Source organism: Nycticebus coucang, chromosome 3 (assembly GCF_027406575.1).
Source record: "Nycticebus coucang isolate mNycCou1 chromosome 3, mNycCou1.pri, whole genome shotgun sequence".
Taxonomy (NCBI): Eukaryota; Metazoa; Chordata; class Mammalia; order Primates; family Lorisidae; genus Nycticebus; species Nycticebus coucang.
Window position 1 is genome coordinate 123,392,657 of NC_069782.1, and position 16,066 is coordinate 123,408,722.

At 39.7% G+C, this 16,066-nt stretch overlaps 1 protein-coding gene across 6 annotated transcripts in view; it reads left to right on the forward strand.

The window, feature by feature from the left end:
* The window catches only part of PLCE1 (phospholipase C epsilon 1), a 310,555-nt gene that overhangs the window by 123,260 nt on the left and 171,229 nt on the right, over nucleotides 1-16,066 (forward strand). For all 6 annotated transcript variants that reach the window (XM_053583635.1, XM_053583634.1, XM_053583637.1 and 3 more), the window contains one exon: nucleotides 9,449-9,737. In XM_053583635.1, coding sequence (XP_053439610.1) covers nucleotides 9,449-9,737 — 289 coding nt within the window. The remainder of the gene's footprint in view (nucleotides 1-9,448; nucleotides 9,738-16,066) is intronic.

The following is a 16,066-nucleotide window of genomic DNA, read 5'->3' on the forward strand; positions in this document are numbered from 1 at the left end:
AGTTCAAATAAGTGCCGTTATTTTTCTAGCTCAGGATACCTTAAGAACCACATTATGGAGACAGTGAGGTTGCTATTAGAAGTAGATGTATGTCACTAGTGAGAAATAAGCATTGGTATTGAAGGAGAATACTGATAAGAGGGAGGGAAACTGAAGAACAGTAATGGAAAATGATGATGATCAAAGTAATCATCAAAACTAAGGTTAATGAATAACTTCCACCCCCTACTTAAAAGGTGAGGAAGCATAGATCATAGAACAGTAACACTAAGAAGGACCTTGGAGGTAATGTTGGCTGGCCCCTTCATGTTAAAGATAAGGGAACTGGGGTGGGAGGAGGGGATGGTGGTCATTTTCCCCGCATCACACAGTTCCCAACAGACTGTGGGTCTCTCCAGGGAAGAGTCTATCTTTTTTCATTTTTGAATCTTTGGTCTAAAGCATGTACTATAGTCTCTATAATTGAAATTCAATATTTGTTGAATTAAGTTGATTTAGAGAATATGTGAATCCATATCCTTGTTGTCTTTTCAACACCATGATCCATCCAGAGTATCATTTCTATGAAAAATTAGGATGGAAAATGGATCAGATTAAGTACTCTTGACTCTAATGATAGAATAATGCTAAACTATTGGCGAATTTCTCAGCATGGTTATTAGTCATTAAAGTCTCCTTTGGCTACACCTATTCTGAATATTTTGAAAAGATTAGATGCCATTTCATGTGATTTATGGATCTGGTGTTCAGCAAATACAGGTAACAATACAACTACTGTATCGTTCATAGATTCATCACATGGATCTGATGGCCAAAAAATTAGAGGATTCTAGTCAAGTTTTTGGTGAAGACATGGGATCAAGAGATTCATTCATTTAAGAACTATTTAATGACAGCCTATCATTAGGCTGCCATTAGACAGCCAGCCAGTCTTCTTGACACTGGAGATATAGCAGTGAAGAAGAGAAAGTTCTCATGAAGCTGATGTTCTAGTGGGAGAAAGAGAAAATAAACCATAAACAAAGAGAGATGGAGGGATAGTGACTACAATCACCCTTCTCTTGAAAGTGCTTCCTTTGACATCTGCAGTAGGATTCCCTGTTTGGTTTGATTAGCAGCCGTGGCTTAGAGGTGGACAGTCCTGATGCTAAGTCCCAGCTGTGTACACATTTGTTTCCTTATTTTAATTAATTTATTTTTTTAGAGACAGGGCCTCAGTCTGTCATCCAGGCTGGTGTGTAGTGGTGCTATCATAACTCACTGCAACCTCAAACTCCAGGGCTCAAGCAATCCTCCTTCCTTAGCCTTCCAGAGTGCTAAGATTAGAAATGTGAGTGCCAGCACCCCAGCCAGTTCCTTAATTTTAAATTAATAATAGTAGGACCTCTCCATAAAGCTATTCTGAGGTTGAATTGAAATCATGTCTCAAGGCTCAGTGCCTAGTTCATTTTATGCATTCAATAAATATAGCAATTATTATTATTGAGTCAGTGGATCCCTATGTAACACATTCTTCTTATTCAAAGATTTCAGAAGATATGACAACAGATCTTGGAACCTTATAATTTTTCACATCTCTGATCCCGGAAAGACAGCTTTGAAACAGAGCAAGTATGAAATTGACTCCCCTTTGACAATACCCTCTTTGACTCTAGCAGAAGTAAAGGTGAGGCAAAGCCCGTTCTGGCTGTACAGAGCTCTCCTTCTGGGTGAGGGCTGCAGATGTGAAGTGTCTGGCTGCTATATGCCTGTTAGTACATGAAAGTATTTAGCTTTGTTTCCATCTGAATTACCCCAGCTCTCTTCAGCCTCAGTGTGTTTGTTTTATTTTGTTTTGGGCCTGCACTTCATGTCCTAGTAGTGCTGGTTTCTACAAACCATCCCTCTTTCATGAGTCACAAGGAACTACAAATAATGCTTTTTAAGTGTTTATGAAAGTGTTGTCTAAGCATTAAACAGCTTTATCATGTCAAGGTCATTTTTCTCAGACCACTTCAGGCCATCTCATCCCCACAACCTGTTGTATGAGAAAAGCATAATTCCACGGAAAAGATCCATTTGTAGTTCACAGCAGTTGTTGAACCTAGGAACCATGAGAGGCACTGACTACAACCCCGAGCTCTCTCTATACAGCTTACATCTCTAAGAACTTAACAATGACCAAATGTAGTAACTTTGACTCCTTTTCTTTTCTCACTTCCATTAACTTCAGCAAGTTCTGTAGAGTCTATGTCCAAGCTATATCTTGACTATGTATGATAGTCTGCAATATTTTTATTAACTTCTTGTACTACTTCATTATTAATAACCCTTCCCCTTTATAAAGAAGCTGTTCTTGCTTAGCAGTTGGGCTCAGCATAATGTATGTGCTCAGTAAATATAAATCAATTGTTGACTGAATGAATGGACACATAACTGTTGAGCAAGCTTAGATGCCATGTTGTAAATGGTTGCTATATTTCAAAAAAGATGTGGCCCATATATGGCAGTAGCCTGTCTAGTTTTCAGCACTTTCCATTACCACACTAATCAAATGAGATAAAGCTTGTATGTATTTTTGTACTTTATAATTTAAAACCATAAATCTCTATGTCAAGGAAAAGTATTTGGTCCTTCCTTAGCCATGACTTGACTATTTTTGAAAGTAATTTAGGGTCACCATTAAGGGAATTAGCACAAACAAAAACAATAACTAGGACACTGTAAATGTTACTTAAACCTCTTGCCAGGTAACTATGTGATCTTGAATCCTACTCTTGGGCTGTGGGTGTGACAATGTGCTGTGTGATGGAGAAAGTGGACCACAGAATTAGAGAAAACTGGGTTTTAATTCTGGGTTAGCCTGTTACTCACTGTGTAAGGTTGATTGCATTTCTCTACCTCTCTAGGCTTACTTTTCCATCTACAGAATGAATCAACCTCCTAAGGTTAGTGGGTGGATTCAGTTGTTATATGATTAACATCCTGAGCATTGTGCCCAACTCAACATCTCTGTGTCAAATAACTTTTGCTTTGTAACAAAGCACTCCTAAAAGTTAATGACTTTTTGCAATAATCATTTCCTTAGCCCATGATTCTGTGAATTGGCTGGATAGTTCTTCTAGTCTGGCAACTGATTTCTGCTGGGCTTTCTCTGTGGTGTGGTTAGACTGTCAGTTGGTGATCTAGGGTGTCCTTGCTTTGTGTCTGGGTGTTAGCAGGCTATCAGCCAGGTGTCAGGAGTGACTGGGCCAAGGTCTCTTATCCTCCAGCAAGCTAGTTCAGGCTTCTTCACATGGTAGTTGTTGTATAAGTCCCAAAAGCAACATGAGAGAGGAAAGTCCAATGCTCAAGTTATTTTCTAAGACTCTGCTTGCATCATGTTTGCTAAATTTCATTTAGTTAAGCAAATCACAGTGCCAGCCCAGAGTCAGCGAAATAATTCATAGCTATTTGTGTATTCTACCACAATCATCTCTGTCACCATCATGATAAAAACTAATATTTATCGAGCATTTACTAAGTGCCAGGTGCTATTCTAATTATATTACATTTATCAAAGCTTATAATTCCAGCCACAACATTATGAGGCAGATTATATATTATTATATTCCCATACTAGAGAAAAGGAAACTGAGGCACAGAATGCTAAAGCAACTTATCCAAGGTCACACATCTGGGAAGCTGGGGAGCTAGGATTCAAACCAATGCTCCAGAGCCACACTCGTGACGCCTGGTCTCTGCTGCTTCCTCTTCACACTCTGCATCTGTGGGATTTTCCATGACTTCTCCTTTTTAGTTAGTGGGTGGGTCTTGTAAAAGATAATAACCCGAGTTTCACAAGCATATCTACCACCACTTTGTCCACACTTTAGCATTTTCATCAAGCACTTTGAATTCTGTTCTTTTAGTGTTGGTATGACAGGGATGTGTTAGTGTAGGTGTAGAAAGGCATTTTTAAATTTATTTATTTTTATTGTTAAATCATAGCTGTGTACATTAGTGCAATCAAAAGGTACAATGTGCAGGTTTCATATAGAATCTGAAATATTCTCATCAAACTGTTCAACGTAGCCTTCATGGCATTGTCTTAGTTACCGTATGCAGGCATTTGTATTCTGCATTTAGTAAGTTTCACCTGTACCCATTCTAAGATGCACTGTAGATGTGGCCCCACTCATTACCCTCCCTCCACCAAAACCTCCCCCCTCCCCTCCCCTTCCTTGGCCCTTTCCCCATAGTCTTGTGCTATAGTTGGGTTATAGCCTTCATGTGAAAGCTGTAATTTAGCATCATAGTAGAGCTGAGTACATTGGATACTTTTTCTTCCATTTCTGAGATACTTTGCTAAGAAGAATATGTTCCAGCTCCATCCATGTAAACATGAAAGAGGTAAAGTCTCCATCTTTCTTTAAGGCTGCATAACATTCCATGGTATACATGTACCACAATTTGCTAGTCCATTCGTGGGTCGATGGACACTTGGGCTTCTTCCATGACTTAGCAATTATGAATTGGGCTGCAATAAACATTCTGGTACAGATGTCTTTGTTATATTGTGACTTTTGGTCTTCTGGGTATAAACCTAGTAAAGGAATTACAGGATCGTATGGCAGGTCTATATTTAGATCTCTAAGTATTCTCCAAACATCCTTCCAGAAGGAACGTATTAGTGTGCATTCCCACCAGCAGTGCAGAAGTGTGCCCTTTTCTCCACATCCACGCCAACATCTCTGGTTTTGGGATTTTGTTATGTGGGCTACTCTTACTGGGGTTAGGTGATATCTCAAAGTAGTTTTGATTTGCATTTCTCTGATGATTAAGGATGAAGAGCTTTTCTTCATGTGTTTGTAGATCGTGTGTCTGTCTTCTTTAGAGAAGTTTCTCTTCAAATCCCTTGCCCACCCTGAGATGGGGTCACGTGTTCTTTTCTTGCTAATACGTTTGAGTTCTCTGTGGATTCTGGTTATTAGACCTTTATCGGAGGTATAACCTGCAAATATTTTCTCCCATTCTGAGGGCTGTCTGCTTGCTTTACTTACTATGTTCTTGGCTGTGCAGAAGCTTTTTAGTTTGATCAGGTCCCAGTAGTGTATTTTTGACACGCTTCAATTGCCTGGGGAGTCCTCCTCATAAAATATTCACCCAGGCCTATTCCTTCAAGAGTTTTCCCTGCACTTTCTTCAAGTATTTTTATAGTTTCATGTATTAAGTTTAAATTTTTTATCCAGTGAGAGTCTGTCTTAGTTAATGGTGAAAGGTGTGGGTCCAGTTTCAATCTTCTACAGGTTGCCAGCCAGTTTACCCAGCACCATTTGTTAAATAGGGAATCTTTTCCCCACTGAATGTTTTTAATTGGCTTGTTAAAGATCAAATAATGGTAAGTAGCTGGATTCATCTCTTGGTTCTCTATTCTGTTCCAGACATCTACTTCTCTGTTTTTGTGCCAGTACCATGCTGTTTTGATCACTATGGATTTATAGTACAGTCTCAGGTCTGGTAGCGTGAATCCTCCTGTTTTGTTTTTATTGCTGAGTAATGTTTTGGCTATTCGAGGTTTTTTTCTGATTCCATATAAAACAGAGTCTTATTTTTTCAAGAGCTTTAAAATATGACAATGGAGCTTTAATGGGCATTGCATTAAAATTGTATATTGCTTTGGGTAGTATGGACATTTTAACAATGTTGATTCTTCCCAGCCATGAGCATGGTATGTTTTTCCATCTGTTATCATCTTCAGCTATTTCTTTTCTTAAAGTTTCATAGTTCTCTTTGTAGAGATCTTTCACATCCTTTCTTAGGTATACTCCCAAATATTTCATCTTCTTTGAGACCACTGTGAAAGGAATAGAGTCCTTGACTGTTTTTTCAGCTTGGTTATTGTTGGTATATATAAAGGCTACAGATTTATGGGTGTTGATTTTGTAGCCTAAGACATTGCTGAATTCCTTGATCACTTCTAAAAGTTTTGTAGTAGAATCCCTAGTGTTTTCCAGATATATGATCATATCATCTGCGAAGAGTGAAAGTTTGATCTCTTCTGACCCTATGTGGATACCCTTGATCACCTTTTCTTCCCTAATTGCAATGGCTAAAACTTCCATTACAATGTTAAAGAGCAATGGAGACAATGGGCAACCTTGCCTGGTTCCTGATCTAAGTGAAAATGATTTCAATTTAACTCCATTCAGTACGATATTGGCTGTGGGTTTGCTGTAGATGGCCTCTATTAGTTTAAGAAATGTTCCTTCTATACCAATTTTCTTAAGTGTTCTGATCATGAAATGATGCTGGATATTATCAAAAGCTTTTTCTGCATCAATTGAAAGAATCATATGGTCCTTATTTTTTAGTTTGTTTATGTGTTGAATTACATTTATAGATTTACGTATATTGAACCAGCCTTGAGACCCTGGGATAAATCCCACTTGGTCATGGTGTATAATTTTTTTGATGTGTTCTTGGATTCTGTTTGTTAGGATCTTATTGAGTATTTTAGCATCAATATTCATTAGTGATATTGGTCTATAATTTTCTTTTCTTGTTGGGTCTTTCCCTTGGTTTGGGGATCAAGGTGATGTTTGCTTCGTAGAATGTGTTGGGTAATTTTCCTTCTTTTTCTATATTTTGGAAGAGGTTTAGTAGTATAGGTACTAGTTCTTCTTTAAAGGTTTGGTAGAATTCTGATGTAAAGCCATCTGGTCCTGGGCTTTTCTTTTTAGGGAGGTTTTGTATAGTTGATGCTATTTCAGAACTTGATATAGGCCTGTTCAACATTTCCATTTCATTCTGGCTAAGGCTTGGTAGGTGGTATACTTCCTGGTATTGGTTGATTTCTTTCAGATTTTCGTATTTCTGAGAGTAGAGTTTCTTGTAGTATTCGTTAAGGATTTTTTTAATTTCTGAGGGGTCTGTTGTTATTTCACCTTTACCATTTCTGATTGATGAAATTAGAGATTTTACTCTTTTTTTCCTGGTTAGGTTGACCAAATGTTTACCTGTTTTTTTGATCTTTTCAAAAAACCAACTTTTGGATTTATTGATCTGTTGTATAATTCTTTTGTTTTCAATTTCATTTCATTCTGCTCTGATTTTGGTTATTTCTTTTCTTCTGTTGGGTTTGAAGTGTTCTTCCTTCTCCAGTTGCTTGAGATGTCTCATTAAGTTATTAACGTCCTCTTTTTCTGTTTTCTTGAGGAAGGCTTGCAGTGCTATAAATTTTCCTCTTAGGACTGCCTTTGCAGTATCCCAGAGGTTCTGGTAATTCGTGTCTTGATTGTTGTTTTGTTCCAAGAATTTGGTGATTTCCTTCTTAATCTCGTCTATAACCCATCTATCTTTCAGCATAAGGTTGTTTAGCTTCCATGTTTTTGTATGGGTATGCAGGTTCCTGTTGTTATTTAGTTCAACTTTTATTCCATGATGGTCTGAGAAGATGCAAGGAATAATTTCTATTTTTTAAAATTTGCTGAGGTTAGATTTGTGGCCTAGGATGTGGTCAATTTTGGAGTATGTTCCGTGGGCTGATGAGAAGAATGTGTATTCAGTTCTGTTGGGATGAAATGTTCTGTAGATGTCTGTTAAGTCCAGATGTTGAATGGTTGAGTTTAAATCTAAGATTTATTTGCTTAGCTTCTTTTTGGAGGATCTATCCAGCACTGCTAAAGGGGTGTTAAAATCTCCAACTACTATGGAAGTGGAGGAAATCGAGTTGCTCATGTCTGTTAGAGTTTCTCTTATAAATTGAGGTGTGTTGTGGTTGGGTGCATAAATATTAATAATAGAGATCTCATCATATTGAGTATTACCTTTAACAAATCTGAAGTGTCCATCCTTATCCTTCCTTATTTTGGTTGGTTTAAAGCCTATTGCATCTGTGAACAGATTGCAATGCCTGCTTTTTTCTGCTTTCCATTTGCCTGGAATATAGATGACCATCCCTTCACCTTGAGTCTATATTTGTCTTTTAATGTAAGATGTGATTCTTGTATGCAGCAGATATCTGGCTTGAGTTTTTGTATCCATTCAGCCAACCTGTGCCTCTTTAGAGGACAGTTTAAACCATTCACATTAATTGAGAATATTGATAAGCCGGAAGGCATTTTTAATCTCTTTCTGGTTCTTTGTGGTGGGGGGGTGTTAGCAACAGTGATGGCAGCACAGAGCTTTGTTTATAGAGTGCTTCATCTTTATTTATTCAGACAAGTTTGGAAACCTGGACACAAGATAGTGATGGCAAATGATTACTTAATATATCCATAGCATTTATGTATATTTATTAATGTTTCATGGAAGTGAGTGCCAATACCTTTTGAGAGCAGGCACTGTGGCTTTCTCTTTGTATTTTTAGCAACCAGCCCAGATAAGATCACACAGAGGACACAGTGGAGGAGCTTGGGTCATGTTTGCTGCAAGTATCCATATCCAAGTCTTATTACAACAATATATCCTTGTCTCATTAAACACATTTGTTAGTGGGACCAGATCTCTAGTCAGTGGTGAGGACTTGCACCATGTGGAGAAAGTCTAGCCCCATCTAATGGCAGAAGTCTAGCCACTAACACTATTGTTACCATACAATCTATTGTTACCAATTTGTCCCATGTTATGGGAGATGCTGCAATTTCAGAAGTGTACGTAAACTTCCTTGATTTGTGTCAGTTGAAATAGTTCTGTTGGCTGACTCTGTCCCATGGCAAACAATTGTGGCCCCCTACATTAGCTACTTGTTGGCATCTTTCTATGGCATTATAACTGCCTGAAGGCTAGAGGTGGAAGGGGAGACACAGAACAAGGCAGGGACGATAAGAGAGGAATAGGAACGACTTCAGGAAAGGTGGGTACTAGTCTATTTCAGAGACTTCACAGAGGTCACAGAAATGAGAATAAGAAAAGATGTAGCAGGTGAGGGAGGAGAAGAAAGAAAAGGATTCAAAGACTTTGATCTCAGCTGATATTTGAAGGATTATGCCTAAGAGAGGAATAGAGACATTCTCTTTCCTAATGATCCTCTCATCCTCATTTCAGTTTGGGCATGGAGAAAAGATTTTCCATGAACTGGGGAAAGCTGAAGCTTTCCAGGGAGGCAGACAGATTGGGACAGTTCTTCAGTAGGGTCCCTAGGACAGAAAGGAATGGTTTGCCCTCCTCTCTCTGCAGAAGAGCTTTGCTCTGTTGAGGAGGAGGAGAAATTTGAGCCGAATATATTTTTGGTCAGTACAAAAATTGTAAGTGCTCTGTTTGATAGCAGAGTTGTTTGAATGGCCTAGTTCATCTACACACAGCTTTTCCAAATAAATGGTGTCTGTAGAATGTTCAGGTTAATGCATGAGCCCAGTGTTCGGGAGTGTTTGCACTTGGAGCAACTGAGCCTTCTTTCTTAATAAGTCATCTTGGCATTTTGTCAACAAGTTAATTTGCTTTTCTAAGAAACTAGATGAATACTTCCTGTACTTTGTGCTATTCACAGATCTACAATGCAGTGAGAAGGGGAAAAGAAACAGAAGATACAGTTGGATCCCTACTCCAGTTTTTCACAAACCTCTCAGCCTCTGAGACAGCCCATGGAAGGATTAGTATTGGTCCGTGCTTAAAGCCATGTGTCCGAGACACTGTATGTGAGTACCGTGCCACCCTCCAAAGGACTTCCTTATCTCAGTACATCACCGGTGCTCTGCTAGAAGCAACCACGTCTTTAGGCGCAAGAAGTGGCCTTCTCAACACTTTCGGAGGATCCATCGGACGAATGATGCTGAAAGGTAATATTTGGAGTTTTGCTTATAACTTCTCACCTTTGAGTACAGAGGAGAATCTAAGTTACCATGTAGACATCTCCCTCTGGGAAATTAAGTTCACATATCAGCGACTTTAAGTAAGAATAGCTGCTTTAAGACAATACAAAAAAAGTAGTTTCTTATTAAAATCCCTTAAAGCTAAAACATTCAAAATAATAATAATTAAAATTTTGAAATTTCTTTTTCAAAAAAGAAGTACATGGTTAAAATGCTATCTTTAATTTTTTAAAACAATTATTCAGCCAGAAGGTGGTTTCTCCTAATGGTAGTTGATGACAAGTGTCAATTACTGTGATCAGATGCTAGTCAACAAATATTGGCATTGTGGCCAAATTGAAAAATCATGGTTAGGAGCAGAGTGAAGTATAGATCTCCTTCATGCACAGAATCCATAGGTTCCTATTGGCCAGAAAGCCCAGCTTCCAGTGACTCCCATCTAAAGGATACACTAGGCAGGCATCCTGCTGAAAAATGAAAGCCAATGGAAAAAATGGGGTCCCTTAGTATTTGAACCTCCAAGTTATTTCCCATGAATAGCTGAAAGACAGGTCAGAAGTCAGAAATGGCAGTGCACCAAAGAATCTTGGAGATATGCACTGCACCACTGTCCCAAGCCACCTGGCAGCCTTCCCTGGCAGGACGCTGCCAGCCAGACAGGGACCAAGCACAGCAACGTTCCACTGCCTGGGGGTTGCCAACAGCACCGTCTAACATCTGGCCACTTGCCCCAAGGAGAGCAGCCAATGTCCCTGGTCAGGGCTAGTGGGCCAGTGACCTTCCTCCTTCATCATCACCTCCCCCACCCTTGCGCCACACACCCTGTGCAGACTCAAAAAGACCACCACAGGGTGGCGCCTGTAGCTCAAGTGGCTAAGGCACCAGCCACATACATCAGAGCTGGTGGGTTCGAATCTGGCCTGGGGCCACCAAACAATAGCAACTACAACCAAAAAATAGCCAAGTGTTATGGTGGGCGCCTATAGTCCCAGCTACTTGGGAGGCTGAGGCAAGAGAATCACTTAAGCCCAGGAGTTGGAGGTTGCTGTGAGCTGTGATGCCATGGCACTCTACCCAGGGCAATAGCTTGAGGTTCTGTCTTAAAAAAAAGAAAAAAAAACACCACTAGCCCCCTGTGTGTGCCATGTTGCCTGCCATGTTGGTTTGTTTCCTGGAGTTGTCTTAACTTCTGGGGATCAGTTATAAAATGATTAAAGAAGGAAAACACAACCTGTGAGAACATTGCCATTTGCACTTCCACCAGGAGACTAGTGGGAAGAAACTTGGCATCATGTATCTTTCATCCATTCAGCATATTTCTTTGAGCCCCTACTAGGTGCTAGGTATTGCAAAGGGAAAAAGACAGTGCCTACAGTTATGAAGTTATAGTCTCTAGGGCCAAACAATCCCTCTGCACAAGATTCAAGGTTCCTCCACTCAGACGTGGCTCCCAGAGACTGCCGGCCTCACATTCTCCCTCATGCTCCTCCAAGGAAATTGGACTAAGACTGACATCGGCCTTGGTGTCACTTCAGTGCTTATAACATACGGACCTCATCCTACTAGTTAATCAGCCTGTGTCTGTCAGATGCCCACTCTGCAGCCCACAGTGGGTAGGTGTTATGGGAGGTCCTAATGACGTATAAGCCAGTTTACTTGCCTTAGACGTTTTTATGATCCTAACAAAGAGACCAGATTTGCATGCCCCACACAATCAAAGAATAATGTGAAACTGCAGAGAGTTAAGTGCCTTATAATGTGGAAGTAATCTAAGTGTTCAAAGAGTTTGGAGAGGGAGTTAATGTTCTATATGAGGAACAGCTTGGCCTGAAACAGGAGACCTCAAACACAAACAAACAAAAGCCAATAAAAGCTGCATTCTTGTTTCTCCATTAATTGTTAAGGACAGATCTCCATGCTCCCCAACTGAGGCACACAGGCCTCTGGTTCTCCACAGACCTATGGGGAGAAAGGAGGAGGTTGTTGGTTGATGCATTTATTGCCTCGGCAAAAGCTTGACCTTGATTGCCATTTGCACTTCCACATTTGGAATAGAACCTCATAGATCAACATTCCCAGCTCTGAGACTCATTGGAGCCTCAGCTAGCATGTTATGTTAATGCTGGTGTTTTATGCAGGAGTTGGGAGTTTCTCTACCATTTTGTTTGCAGCTCTTTGGTGGCTTCTGATAACCTTGGGTAGCTCCTGCTCCTATCCAGGCTTATTTCTGTAGTTCTGGCTTGCTCTCTTAGAAACATTTTCAATTTCAGCATCTTCCCATTTGGTATTCAAAGTCTTTATGTGCCTTAGTCAAACATGTTTCTTCAACATGCAGTGGAAGGAAATATGCACCCCAAAACCAGGTGTGTTTCTCACCATAAAAGATTGTAAGTATGTGAGGTCAAGTGTACGTTTAGCTCAACTGAGTCATTCCACAACATATGCGTTTTTCAATACACTATGTTGTATATAATAAATATATACAATTTTTTTTTTGAGACAGAGTCTCACTGTGTCACCCTCAGTAGAGTGCGGTGGTGTCACAGCTCACAGCAACCTCAAACTCTGGGGCTTAAGCGATTCTCTTGCCTCAGCCTCCCATGTAGCTGGGACTACAGGCACCCGCCACAATGCCCGGCTATTATTTGGTTCGAACTCGCCAGCCTCAGTGCATGTGGCTGGCGCCGTAACCACTGTGCTATGGGTGCTGAGCTAACATATACAATTTTTATTTGTCAATTTTTTAAATTAAGTTAACAAAAAAGTAGATGGGTCTTTAAAGTCACTCACAGAGTATTCACAGAATCTCTAGGATCAGCATACTAGTGGGTATGAAGACATAGTGGGTCTTGAATTCCGATGGCCATATTCTCTCCCGGGGGACCTGGTGAACTTCCTGGCTGCTGTGGTTTGGTTCTCTGCTTCTTTTATTGTTTACTGTATCTCCTGCAGCTTAGATTTGGCCAACAGCTTTCAGTTCTGAATCGCCAATGAAAATCTATGGTGAGAGTATACTATACACTCAGTCTAAAGTTGATAAATGGGTTGTGTTTTATAAGTTCATTTCTCAGCAGCTATGTGGAACTTAGAATACTTTCCTAGAGAAGCAGTATTAAACATTTTGATTTGGTTCCCAGACTCTAGTCCTCAAAAACCTCTTTAACCCATAACACAATTGAAATCTGTACACCTCCCATGGAATAAAGAGAAAAACACTGTTGTTGGAATATTGAACATCAGCCTGCCAGAAAAAGCATTGGAGTTAAAGTTAAAAGTTTTATTTTTAGTTTTAGTTTTAGTTTTTAAATGTTTGTGTGTGTGGAGATGGGATCTTGCTAGGTTGTCCAGGCTGGCCTCAAACTCCTGGTCTCTCTTTTTTTTTGATACAGAGTCTCACTCAGTCACCCTGGGATTGAGTGTCATGGCGTCATAACTCACAGCAACCTCAAACTTCTGGGCTCAAGCAATCCTCTTGCCTCAACCTCCAGAGTAGCTGGGACTACAGGCATGTATGACCATGCCTGGTTAGTTTTCTTCTATTTTTTCTTTTTTAGTAGAGATGGAGATCTCACTCTTGCTCAGGGTGGTCTCAAACTCCTATGTTCAAGCACTCCACCTACCTCAGCTTCCCAGAGTGCCCAGGATTACAGGTGTGAGCCACCACGGCCAGCCTATGAACACCTGGTCTTAAGTGATTCTCCTTCCTTAGTCTCCCCAAATTCTTGGATCACAGATGTGAGCCAACCAGAGTAAACACTTCTATGGAGATTTTGAAAAGAATGTTTAGCCATTTCATAACTTTTAAATATTGGCAGCTATGGTTAATTATACTTCAAAACTCATATTTATATGGATGAATCAGAAGATTATCCCAGTAACCTTTTTCCTTCTTTCTTAAAATAGAATACTTATAAATGGAATGAGGAAGGGCAGGAGAGAGGACAAGTTTTAAATTCGTTTTTCCCCAGAGATAAAGGGAAAAGAAAAAAGTCAAAAGAATGACCTCTTCCATGAGAGAAATCATATTTGATTAAATGGAATTGAGAAGGGTAGAGAAAAAGGAAGGGGAAGAAGACAAAGGCTATATGATACTGCTTCTATGTGGTACTGGGAATAGTCAAAATCATAGAGACAAAAAGTGGAAAGGTGACTGCCAGAGCCTAGGCGTATGAGGAATGGGGAGGTAGGGTTTAATGGGTACAGAGTTTCAGTATTGCAAAATGAAAAGCGTTTCGGAGATCGGTGGTGGAGATGGTTGCACAACGGTATGCATGTACTTAATACCACTGAACTGTACACTTACAAATGTTAAGAGAGTAAATTTTATTATGTAGGGTGTATTTTATCACAATAAAAAATAATTGAGGAAAAAAGGAGGGGCATGTCATCCTAGGTCTATTAATCTGTTAGAAAGAACCGAGAAACTCCTCTTCTAGAAGCAGTTACTACTTCCAGATGGGGCTGCAGTAGCCTACGTTAGATGAGAACAAAAGAAGAAAATTTCCAACCAATTATCATGCATAAGTCAAGTCACAACTCAAGGCTTGATTGACCAGGGTTTTGTAGCGTTGCAGGTTTTCCATAGTCTATGGAATATTAAAGACAGAAAGACAGCCAGCGGTCAGCAATCAGTACACAAATATGCATTTTCTGACTTCGATGCTACCAAGGACGGTCTGTCTATTGAATTGAAAGTTTGCCCAATAATGAGAGAGAGATTTCTAACCTAAGGGCATTGATCCATAAGGGTGTGCCTGTGATTACAAGGGTGTGCCATCTCCTAATGCAAGCATGGAGAGCTTAGGACTTCCACAAACTTGACACAATTAAGATCTTTCTACTTCCTGGCTCTGTCCACTTCTCCCTCTCTGCATTAAACTTGTTAGAATTTGAGGACTATCACCGTACAGCATGGCAGTCAAAAGAATTATTGACATTTGTAATAAGTGGCAAGTTTCCAAATTCATCACCTGCTTTTTCTTCTGAATGTTCATCAGCAAAATAAACTGAAGAGAGCAAGAAAAAGATGAGATAAATTAGCCGGGCATTGTGGCGGGTGCCTGTAGTACCAGCTGCTCGGGAGGCTAAGGCAAAAGAATCGCGTAAGCCCAAGCGTTAGAGGTTGCTGTGAGCCGTGTGACGCCACGGCACTCTACCCGAGGGTGGTACAGTGAGACTCTGTCTCTACAAAAAGAAAAAAAAAAAAGAAAAGAAAAAGATGAGATAATTGATAGTAATGTATAGCACTAAATAGCAAAATTAGATAAATAAAATAATGAGAGAATTTGTCAAATAAAGTTTCTAAATTAAAGGACTAAATATTACATATAACCAGGATGAAACATGATTATTCACACTTAAATTATGCAGTGCAGAAGATAATTGTACTGTTCATTTTTTTTTTTTTTTTTGTAGAGACAGAGTCTTACTTTATGGCCCTCGGTAGAGTCCCATGGCATCACACAGCTCACAGCAACCTCCAACTCCTGGGCTTAAGCGATTACTCTTGCCTCAGCCTCCCGAGTAGCTGGGACTACAGGTGCCCGCCACAACGCCCAGCTATTTTTTGGTTGCAGTTCAGCCGGGGCCGGGTTTGAACCCGCCACCCTTGGTATATGGGGCCGGCGCCTTACCGACTGAGCCACAGGCGCCGCCCTGCACTGTTCATTTTTAACCAGGTTGAGTGTGCAGTATATTTGTATGGAATTACTATATCAATATTGGTCATATATAAGATAAATAAAATATTAACATGAAAACCAAAAATATCTTACAGATACAATATTTTTATTTGAAAATAAGAAATATTTTGTTTCTGATGGGAAAATGTAATAAGTTTTCAATTTGTTCTTTCACTACCTAAGTACGTATATTCTATTTGTGTCTTTTTCTAAAGTTAATAGCTACGTACATAAAAAGAAGTCATAGTAGGAATGTGCACACAGGTTGGAGCCATGTGACTTTACTTCATAAATAACTTAGTTTATAAAGGACATCTTAGTTGGGGCGGCACCTGTGACTCATAGGAGTAGGGCGCTAGCCCCATATACCAGAGGCGATGGGTTCAAACCCAGCCCTGGCCAAAAACTGCAAAAAAAAAAAAAAAAAGGACATCTTAGTTGACTTCCTCATAATCAAAACAATTACCCTACCAGGCAGGGAAGGGAAGTACATAGTTCTAATTCCAAGGTTTAAGTTTATTTAAATAAATATCCTGACTTAATAGTTTTATGATCTTGAAATTATTTTCTTGGTGTTTAAAAGTATGCTTTTATGTAATATAGGATGTGTTCTAT